The sequence below is a fragment of the Brassica napus genome, chromosome C7 (genome assembly GCF_020379485.1).
Source record: "Brassica napus cultivar Da-Ae chromosome C7, Da-Ae, whole genome shotgun sequence".
NCBI lineage: Eukaryota > Viridiplantae > Streptophyta > Magnoliopsida > Brassicales > Brassicaceae > Brassica > Brassica napus.
In genome coordinates, this window is record NC_063450.1 from 33789537 (window position 1) to 33801581 (window position 12045).

The 12045-nt window shown below is 42.9% G+C and overlaps 1 protein-coding gene across 1 annotated transcript; it reads right to left on the reverse strand.

Annotated features, from left to right (window-relative positions):
* Nucleotides 1-6949: 6949 nt before the first annotated feature.
* Nucleotides 6950-8023, reverse strand: LOC125590563. Its single transcript, XM_048764171.1, has one exon. The coding sequence runs from the start codon at nucleotides 8021-8023 to the stop codon at nucleotides 6950-6952; it is 1074 nt and encodes a 357-aa protein (XP_048620128.1).
* Between the last annotated feature and the right edge of the window lie 4022 nt (nucleotides 8024-12045).

A 12045-nucleotide genomic window follows, 5' to 3' on the forward strand; every position in this document is an offset into this window, starting at 1 on the left:
ATTTATAGGGTTATGTATATTCTCTTGCTCTATGCCTAATAAAAGGTTTCACTATTGTTTGGGGTTTATAAACTGTGGTAGATAATTATTTTCTTATACTTGCATAGTTTGCGTATTTACTGGATAGCTAATGAGGATGACAATTAGTCAGCGTATCAGATGTTGAATCTCAGCGGATATGTGGGTCTCTGTCCGGCATATTCATGGGAAAAATGTTGCGAGATGTCGAATTCATCAAGATAAATCGGAAATTCTTTTAGACGCCCACACATTAGATATGAAATATCAACACATAAGAAATCACCGGTTATTCTCATATCAACCTAATCAATCTATTATAATATAGATTATAGAAAACACGGAAAAACAAAAGTTATAAAAAGAAACAAAATTTCATACATAAGACTGCACAATGCATCAATAACGTATCCGGCCCCGCGCTTGCACGGAGCTATGCCCCTAGTTATTATGAATGAAGAAGAGTTATTTTAAAGGGTATTTCAGTTTAATAATATAGATACCGAGAAACTCATTTTGAGAAACTATTAATGATTCTCTTATTAGATACTCCAGATCTAATGATGGCGAATTAAAAAAATTAAGCACAATAAAAAATGACCAAGTAGAATACCGATTATACTCGATTATAGGATGAAACGAGTAAAAATTAATTTTTTTAAGAATCCCGATTTTCGGACCGAATCAGTCTAAATCGTCACCGTTGGTGCCCGAGTTACGTTTTTCCGGTGATTTTACGTCCCTTGGCGGTGAGTTTTGAACAGGGTTGTGCAAGTATAAGAACTTTTCTTTGTTTTTTTTTTTTCTACTTTCCGAAGTTGTCCACTAAGACATGTATGCCATGGAGGAATTCACTAATTTCCCAGACTTCAAATCCAAATTAGAACACATTGGTAGTTTCAAGGAGAAGGTGAACAAAATCGTTTACACATCCGACAACTACACGAACAACCAATGGAAAAGAAACACAGCTTCTTGGACGGACTAAGAGAGTTCGCATAGACCTGAGAGGAGCTCATGGATATTTATTTTTTATTTTTGTAAAAGATCTCGCCTTGACCATATTTATAGGGTTATGTATATTCTCTTGCTCTATGCCTAATAAAAGGTTTCATTATTGTTTGGGGTTTATAAACTGTGGTAGATAACTATTTTCTTATACTTGCACAGTTTGCGGATTTAATGGATAGCTAATGAGGATGACTGTAACACCCCCGTACCGTTTTAGACATCGGTCAGTCAACCGGGCAACAATCAAACAAGAACATGCCCGAACGACCTTCCTCTGCCAAGTCCGAAAGTGTTACGACGGGTTGAGAATAGACTTTCCAAGTCACAAAAATAATTCCGTAACCCAGAATATCCATTCAAAACTCGTTTCCTCTAATCTTCGGCCTAAGGCTTTGCAACCCGTACCAAATCATAGAGTTGTGTTAGGCTGAACTAACCTGATATCAGATTCAACACGTCACGAATATAAAACATACTTTATTCCATATATATAAAACATGAAGTTCACAAGCCCAAAATTTTATACATATGGTCCATGGACGCAGTCGAAAGTAAAACATACATATATATATCTTGAAAACGAGTCTTTAGCAAAAGTTGTCCAATCTACACCAGCTCCTACAGTTCCGCGAGCGCTATGGTTCTTTCTACTGGTCACCTGCAAAAGGATGTGAGGAGTCAGTGAGCCAGGGTTCCCCATCTAGCATATACAACTACCCGTCATTCTAAACCTAACCCCAAACACAAGCAAGACGGGTAGTTCAACAAGCAACATTCAAGATCATAAAGCAAGACCGATTTAAGCAATAAACCATTAAACCATATTAAATCAAAACACTCTTTATGAGTGTCGCATCAATCAAACAAACAAAAATATATATATATATATATATATACTCCTAGGGCCCAACAGAACAGAATCATTCTTCCTCCATATGAGGGACACCGACAATCCCTTTACTATTACACCACACAGGCGTAGGCGCTCGGGAATCGCCCGGTCACGGTCCTCAATCGGAATCGCCGTGCCCCGGTCCTCTATCGGACTCGCCAGGGGCTGTCACATCCACGTGTGACACTCGGCCTTGGTGATCAAGCCAAGTTAAACCGAGCCCACCACTTTCCGGACCACGACCGGCTTAGTGGTACCATTTGAGGAAGCAATGACCTGCAAACTGCTAATAGAACCACCACGAGGTTCTCACACAACAGTACCAACACGAGGTACACACTATAACAATATATAATAATCACACAATCACAATAATCTGGGTGCTTAGACTAGTCTTGCTATCCACTTAGCCCAGACATCGTCTCAAGCCTCGGATCCACAAACTGACACCTAGACCGGTCCGGCTATCCTAGCTCGGAAACCGTCTCCGATGTCAGGAACCTGCATTAAAAACATGTTAACAAACAATTAACCATGACTCACAGTGATTAAGCGATGTGGCTCGACTCGTGATTCCGGATGTTGACCAAACCCCTTTTATCCCCTCCAAATCTTCGTCTTGGTACCGTGATGTTAAATCCCAAAACCCAACGTCGATGTCTTGAGTGGACTGGTCTGGACTGATCAGAACTCTGAAAAAAAGCTTCTTTCACTTCTAGACAGTCTTTCAGAATTTCCCCGCAGTTAATCGGTCTTTGGAAATATCTATACTTCTAAAGCACCTCACTTTTTTTTCTCTCTCTCTCTCTTTAGCCACGTTTTGCTTTGGTTTCTATGGAATGAGATGAGTAAAAATGGTGAAGGGTGGCTGGGTATATATAGAAGTTGCTAGCCAATAAGAACATGCCACCCGATCGCATGTGTGTCGTCTCGCATGCTTCCGGTCACATGCGTGGCGACACATGGGCGTCCACATGCCCTGTTGCATGCCTCCTGGCCATGCCATAAGACACCTCCACGTCCACTTGCCCTTCAGCATGTCTGGTGTTCATGCATCGCGACACACGGCCTCTGCATGTCGGTTCGCATGCGCAGATCGCAGGTACTGCGACACCTCGTGCTTCTGTGTGTCGAGCTGCATGGAACTGCTTCCTGCACGTCTACACCTCCTTCTTGTGTTGACACTCAGCAGGTTTAAAGGTTGATACCACGTCCTGATCCCTTAGATCAAGCCACCTCGAGCTTCTCGGTCGATTTGCGTGATTTCAGCCCTCCTGGTGAATTTTCGTCCCGCGATCAATCCTGAATATTCTTCCGCTCCCGTTCTGATGAGCTCAATATTTTTAATAGACTCCAGATTAACCTTAACCTTTAGGATAAAAATTTCCCGAGCCTTCGGCTTCCCCGAGAAATTCCATAAAACCGAAATTAGGGTTTTTTTTTTTTTTTAAGACGGGGTATTACATCCTCCTCCCCTTATTAGAATTCGTCCCCGAATTCTCTAAGGATCTGGTGATCCCCCTTCTTCCATCACTACATCTTCGTGGAAGAACTCTGGATGCAACGCTTTGAATCTTGATTCATCCTCCCAGGTCACAACTACACGGTTCCGCTTACCCCAGAAAACTTGGACTTGAGGAATTTCTCGATTCTTCAATCTTCGTATCCGACGCTCACCTATTCGTATTGGTCCCTCTGGATAAGTGAGGTTTGTTTGCAGGTTTTCGATTTGCTCTGACTCAATAGCGTTGGGATCATGAACATGTTTCCTCAGCATTGATACGTGAAATACCGGATGTATTTGCATCTCTCCAGGTAGGTTTAGACGATAAGCTACCTCTCCGATTCGTTGTATAATCTGGTAAGGCCCAATGAATCTAACCGCTAGTTTCCCGACCTTCCCGAATCGGTCCTTTCCTTTTTGAGCTGACACTTTCAGATAAACCCAATCACCAATACTGAACACCATTTCTCTCCTTGATTGATCAGCGTACTTCTTTTGTCTATCCTGCGCTTTCTTCATATTGGTTCGAATGATCTCCAACTTTTTCATCGTCTCTTCTACAATTTCGGGTCCAACCCCTCTTCTTTCTCCAACTTCGGTCCAGCATAAAGGTGTTTTGCATGGTCTCCCATAAAGCGCCTCATATGATGCCATACCTTTGCTAGAATGAAAGCTGTTGTTGTAGGAAAATTCGACTAATGGTAAATGCTTTTCCCATCTTCCCGCCCAATCCAATATACACATCCGCATCATATCCTCTATGGTGTGAATGGTTCTTTTGGTTTGGCCGTCCGTCTCGGGATGATACGCGGTGCTTATGAATAACTTAGTTCCCACTGCTTCTTGTAACGCCTTCCAAAAATTTGAGGTGAATCTAGGATCTCGATCGGAGACAATATTTGTTGGCATACCATGCAACCTCACAATTTGGTCCACACACATCTCTGCCAATACTTCTACCTTATCGGTTTCCTTCATCGGTAACAAGTGCCCCACCTTCGTCAGTCTGTCGACAATCACCCATATTGCGTTGTTTGATCTACCTCGAGCCGGGAGTAACCAGTGATGAAATCCATGGATATGGAATCCCATTTTCACTGAGGTACTGGTAAGCATTGTAACAATCCTCCTGGAATCTGATGCTCGACTTTGACTTGTTGAAAAGTTTGACATTGAGCCACCCATCGCGCCACTGATTTCTTCATTCCTAGCCAATGGTAATACCTTCGGATATCTCGATACATTTTCGTACACCCGGGATGGATACTGAGTAACGACTGATGCGCCGACTTCAAAATCCCATCTCGTAGCCCTTCTCCCTGTGGTACTGATATCCTCCCATTAAGTAATAGTGTATCATCTGCCCCCACATAATAGCCACTTTCATTTGGAGCTTCTTGATTTTTAACTTCTGCGATGATCCCTTTTAACTTTTCATCACGTTGTTGCTCCTGTCTGATCCGTGCGAGTAAATCTGCCTGGTTTACGGCACACATGCCTAAAGGCTCACTTAGCTCCCCTTCAATTGCCCATAAACTCATCAACTTGAGCTCACTTGATAACGCTTCCACTTCGTTTCCAATATCAGATGCCAACTTTCTACGACTTAGTGCATCTGCGACTACATTAGCTTTGCCTGAATGATATTGAATCTTCAGGTCGTAATCCGCCACAAACTCCATCCATCGCCTTTGTCGGAGGTTCAAATCAGGCTGTGTGAACAAGTACTTGAGACTCTTATGATCTGTGAATACTTCCACGACTTCTCCATATAAGTAAGATCTCCAAATCCTTAACGCAAACACCACTGCCGCCATTTCTAAATCGTGTGTTGGGTAGTTCTCTTCATGTTTCCTGAGTTGCCTTGATGCATAAGCAATTACCTTGCCTTCCTGCATCAACACACAACCAAACCCAACCCTAGAAGCATCTGCGTACACAGTGTAAGGTTTACCTTGTTCAGGTAATGCCAATAACGGTGTTGTGGTCAAAGCTTTCTTCAGTCTCTGAAATGCTTCATCCGTTTCTTTTCCCCAGATGAACGAAACTCCTTTTCCGGTCAACTTCGTCAAGGGCTTAGCGATCAAAGAAAAGTTCTTGACGAACTTTCGATAATACCCGGCTAACCGAGGAAACTTCTTACCTCAGTTACCATTGATGGCCTTTGCCATTCCTCGATGGCTTTCACCTTTTCCGAATCTACGGAAACTCCTTCTCCAGACACACGGTGCCCCAAGAACCCGATCTCTCTTTTCCAGAAAGAACACTTGCTGAACTTGGCATACAGCTTCTGGTTTCTTAACCGTTCCAACACTAACTTCAAGTGTGCTTTGTGCTCGACTTCTGTCTTGGAATATATTAAAATGTCATCGATGAAGATTATCACGAACTTGTCGAGATAATCGTGGAAGACTTCATTCATCAATCTCATGAAGGCCGCTGGTGCGTTAGTACGTCCAAAAGGCATTACTACGAACTCGTATTGTCCATAACGAGTTCTAAACGTGGTCTTCATGACATCACCTTCTAAAATTGGAATCTGATGATAGCCCGACGCCAAGTCGATCTTCGAAAACCAACTTGCTCCCCTTAGCTGATCCAACAACTCGTCTATCCTCGGAAGAGGATACTTATCTTTGATGGTGATATTGTTGATTCCTCGATAATCATTGCAAAGTCGCATGCTACCATCCTTCTTCTTGACAAATAAGACCGGAGCTCCCCATGGTGAAGAGCTAGGTCTTATGAAACCTTTCTCCATTAAATCTTCAAGTTGTTTCTTCAACTTTGCTAACTCTGCGGGTGCAATGCGGTAAGGAGCCTTTGCTATCGGCTTAGCTCCAGGTTCCAAGTTAATTGTGAAAGGGTTACTCCGAGGTGGAGGTAACTCTTTTAACGCCGCAAATACATCCTCAAACTCTTGTACTACCGCAATATCCGTAATTTCAACTCCATTGCTAGCGGGTCCTTCACTAGCAGTTACAGTTACCAGATACGCTTCTCCATCCTTAAGCAAATCTTCCACTCTCAAGGCAGCTACTAAAGACACAGACTTGCTTGGACTGATCCCGTAGAACACTATTTGCCGTTGCCCGTTCTCCTTGAACGAAATACGACCTTTTCCACAATCTAATTGTGCCCGATAGCCTGATAACCAATCCATGCCCAAGATGACTTCATATCCTTTTAAGGGCACCACCAACAAATCTGCCAAGAACATCTTCTCGCAAATGACTAACGGAACTCTTCTGAGGCATTCTTTTGCTTGGAGGGTTTGGTCTCCGGGAGTCATTACAGCCACATCCATCTTGTCAATCACAAATGATCCCACAAACTCGGCAGCTACCTCAGGGGTCACGAAACTATGTGTTGCCCCGGAGTCGAACAATACATGTGTGGGACGCCCCGCAACATGTAAAGTTCCTGCCACAACATCAATATATATCAACAACATAATAATTATCCAATAGAAATTAACCAATCCATCACAAGCAATCATACAACACAAAGTCAAATTAGTAAGGTTAAAGAACCCAAATACCTGTGATGGGACCCTTAGATGGGCCTGGAGGTTTAGTATCCTCTAGTTCTAAAGCGTAAACTCTACCTCCTATAGCTTGCCTTTTTGGCGCTGGTGCGATTGCAGGTGGAGCTGGAGGAGGATGGACAGTGATTGGCGTAGCTGGGATAGGACGGTTGACGCTGCACTGGGTAGAGATGTGCCCTTTCTTTCCACACGTGAAACATGTAGGATTGTAGGAGTTTGACTGAAAGGATCCAGGTTTCTTCCCGAAGCATTCACTTGACTTATGGCCTGTCTTGCCACAGTTAAAGCATTTTCCTGTGAACAAAGATCGTCGACTTGGCCCTCCCGATTCCTTTTCCTTATCTTTACCCTTGAATGATCTTTGATTTCCACCATACTTTCCTTCTTGATGCTGCTTGAATTTCTTACTTGCCGCCTTCTCAGCTTCCAATCTGATCTCCACATTCACAGCTTTTTCCACTAGCTCGGTGAGACTCTCGTAGTTACCGACTGCTAGTCTATTCTCTAACTCTGGTTTAAGACCAAACATAAAGTTAGATATCATGGTCTCCTCATCATCTTGTCCTCGCAGCACGTGTCGTCGCAATCGCATAAATTCAGATTCATATTCTCTAACCGTCTTATCTCCTTGTACCAAGTTTGCAAACTGACGTTGAAGCCTTCGCTTAGATTCAGGAGTGAAGTACTTGTGTTCAAATTCTTGTTTGAATGCCGCCCAAGTGGTGACCAGATGTCCTACTTGGCGATCCCTACTCTCCCACCATTCTGCCGCGTCTTTGTCTAAGTAATACACTGCCATCTTCTTCTTAGATTCTTCGGAACACGTCAGGGTCTCAAAGTTTTTCTCCATTGTTCGAAGCCACTGGTCGGCTTGAAATGGATCTGTCCCTCCTTCAAAATGTGGTGTCTTCATATTTTTCATGGCAGTTATCAACGGTAACATCGGTGTACTAACTGAAGGTTGTGGTGGCACGAGTGGCTGAGGTGGCACCTGAGGTTGTTGTAATGACCTCGCTATCACGTCATGAAGCATCTTCAGAGTGTGCTCCATTCCTACTCCTTGTTGTGGTTGATCATGAACTTCTGGTTCAATCAGGTTGTTCCGCCTTATTGGTCTTGGTCCTTGAACACTCGACTCGCTATCATCTGTTTCTTGTCTTCTCCTTACAGTACGGTTTGGTGGAAAGTTTTCTTCTGGTGGTATCTCTTATCATGTCCAAACAGATTGTTGTTTTTTCCTACGTTTTCTTCACTAAATCCTTGGTTAGTGTGCGTCAGTGTTTGCACTCTCCCCTCGGATTCATATCCAGTACCCTTCCTCTTGGGACTCTGTCTATACCCAGCATCCAATCCTGTTCCCCATCACTCATTCCCCTCCCTGCCATCTGCAATCCACAAACAAGGAATTTCTATTTAGAATACTAATTAGAGCGGAACTCTGCTGGTCCTAATACATCTTTTGCGACACATTTGACTCGACAAAACACGAAAAACGCGTGATTGACCGCATGATCTAAACCATGCTCTGACACCACCTCTGTAACACCCCCGTACCGTTTTAGACATCGGTCAGTCAACCGGGCAACAATCAAACAAGAACATGCCCGAACGACCTTCCTCTGCCAAGTCCGAAAGTGTTACGACGGGTTGAGAATAGACTTTCCAAGTCACAAACATAATTCTGTAACCCAGAATATCCATTCAAAACTCGTTTCCTCTAATCTTCGGCCTAAGGCTTTGCAACCCGTACCAAATCATAGAGTTGTGTTAGGCTGGACTAACCTAATATCAGATTCAACACGTCACGAATATAAAACATACTTTATTCCATATATATAAAACATGAAGTTCACAAGCCCAAAATATTATACATATGGTCCATGGACGCAGTCGAAAGTAAAACATACATTTATATATCTTGAAAACGAGTCTTTAGCAAAAGATGTCCAATCTACACCAGCTCCTACAGTTCCGCGAGCGCTATGGTTCTTTCTACTGGTCACCTGCAAAAGGATGTGAGGAGTGAGTTAACTAGTTTCACTCAGTGAGCCAGGGTTCCCCATCTAGCATATACAACTACCCGTCATTCTAAACCTAACCCCAAACACAAGCAAGACGGGTAGTTCAACAAGCAACATTCAAGAACATAAAGCAAGACCGATTTAAGCAATAAACCATTAAACCATATTAAATCAAAACATTCTTTATGAGTGTCGCATCAATCAAACAAACATATATATATATATATATATATACTCCTAGGGCCCAACAGAATAATTCTTCCTCCACATAAGGGACACCGACAATCCCTTCACTATTACACCACACAGGCGTAGGCGCTCGGGAATCGCCCGGTCACGGTCGTCAATCGGAATCGCCGTGCCCCGGTCCTCTATCGGACTCGCCGGGGGCTGTCACATCCACGTGTGACACTCGGCCTTGGTGATCAAGCCAAGTTAAACCGAGCCCACCACTTTCCGGACCACGACCGGCTTAGTGGTACCATTTGAGGAAGCAATGACCTGCAAACTACTACTAGAACCACCACGAGGTTCTCACACAACAGTACCAACACGAGGTACACACTATAACAATATATAATAATCACACAATCACAATAATCCGGGTGCTTAGACTAGTCTTGCTATCCACTAAGCCCAGACATCGTCTCAAGCCTCGGATCCACAAACTGACACCTAGACCGGTCCGGCTATCCTAGCTCGGAAACTGTCTCTGATGTCAGGAACCTGCAGTAAAAACACGTTAACAAACAATTAACTGTGACTCACAGTGATTAAGCGATGTGGCTCGACTCTTTGATTCCGGATGTTGACCAAACCCCTTTTATCCCCTCCAAATCTTCGTCTTGGTACCGTGATGTTAAATCCCAAAACCCAACGTCGATGTCTTGAGTGGACTGGTCTGGACTGATCAGAACTCTGAAAAAAACTTCTTTCACTTCTGGACAGTCTTTCAGAATTTCCCGGCAGTTTATCGGTCTTTGGAAATGTCTATACTTCTAAAGCACCTCACTTCTTTTTTTCTCTCTCTCTCTAGCCACGTTTTGCTTTGGTTTCTATGGAATGAGATGAGTAAAAATGGTGAAGGGTGGCTGGGTATATATAGAAGTTGCCAGCCAATAAGAACATGCCACCCGATCGCATGTGTGTCGTCTCGCATGCTTCCGGTCACATGTGTGGCGACACCTGGGCGTCCACATGCCCTGTTGCATGCCTCCTGGCCATGCCATAAGACACCTCCACGTCCACTTGCCCTTCAGCATGTCTGGTGTTCATGCATCGCGACACACGGCCTCTGCATGTCGGTTCGCATGCGCAGATCGCAGGTACTGCGACACCTCGTGCTTCTGTGTGTCGAGCTGCATAGAACTGCTTCCTGCACGTCTACACCTCCTTCTTGTGTTGACACTCAGCAGGTTTAATGGTTGAGACCACGTCCTGATCCCTTAGATCAAGCCACCTCGAGCTTCTCGGTCAATATGCGTGATTTCGGCCCTTCTGGTGAATTTTCGTCCCGCGATCAATCTTGAATATTCTTCCGCTCCCGTTCTGATGAGCTCAATATTTTTAATAGACTCCAGATTAACCTTTACCTTGAGGATAAAAATTTCCCGAGCCTTCGGCTTCCCCGAGAAATTTCATAAAACCGAAATTAGGGTTTTTTTTTTTTTAAGACGGGGTATTACAATTTCAATTAGTCAGCGTATCAGATGTTGAATCTCAGCGGATATGTGGGTCTTTGTCCGACATATTCATGGGGAAAATGTTGCTAGATGTCGAATTCATGAAGATAAATCGGAAACTCTTTTAGTCGTCCACACATTAGAATATCAACACATAAGAAATCACCGGTTATTCTCATATTAACCTAATCAATCTATTATAATATAGATTATATAAAACACGGAAAAAGAAAAGTTATAAAAAGAAAACAAAATTTCATACATAAGACTGCACAATACATCAATAATGTACCCGGCTCCGCGCTTGCACGGAGGCTATGCCCCTAGTTATTATGAAAGAAGAAGAGTTATTTTAAAGGGTATTTCAGTTTAATAATATAGATACCGAGAAACTCATTTCTAGAAACTATTAATGATTCTCTTATTAGATCCTCCAGATCTAATGATGGCGAATTAAAAAAAATTAAGCACAATAAAAAATGACAAGAATACCGTAACGTATATTCAAGACATATTAACAGTTTCCCGTAAAGCGATTGGTTCTCATCTCTTTCTTCGGATATGATAGATAGTTGCTTGAAAATAATATCAGACCAAAATAACTTTGTGACGGTTGAACATGTGGTCGTGGAATCTTTTACATATATCTTATATATATAAAGTTGTCTTGTGTTCTATTCTCAGGCGTCCACGTCAGCACGGAGGGTGGGGCATTTTTGGACACTTGGCGGCTCGGAAGTGGACCGGTGTTTCTCACGCTCTCTCTTGCTTCTCGAGCGTCGTGGTGATTACGTATGCGCGTTTGTCACAGCATCATAGAGCTTGGGCTTCTGAAGATTTAGGCCCAACCACTTTCTCATTTTATGATACTCAGAACTAATACTAAAAGCCACACCAACACAAATATCTAATACGCTAAATCGATGTTAAAAAAAAAAGGAAAAAAAATTCACAAACGTTAAACCAGCAAAAACCAGCACATAAACCAAATCGATTCAATAAAATGCCAAATTTAACCATCACACATCAACCTATGCAAACGTCAAAAGACTCAGTCAAACCAAGCTATTTCGAATTCATAGAGGAAGATAGATAGAGATCGTACCGGTCGGAAGCGAGAGGATATTGGATGGGAGCCATTCCCACTAAACAAATATTGACGATAAGGAACAAAACCCTAGCTCCGGCGAATATTCTCAGATCGGTCTTCTTCTTCTTCTTCTTCTTATTCTCGACACCGATAATATGTCTGCAATTGGAAAAAAAAATTGCTTTGTTTGTCACATACTTTCAACGACGTCGTCCACAGATGGTGAGTCACCAAGATTCTCCTCTTTCCTTTTGGGCTCAATACAGGCTACTAATAATAC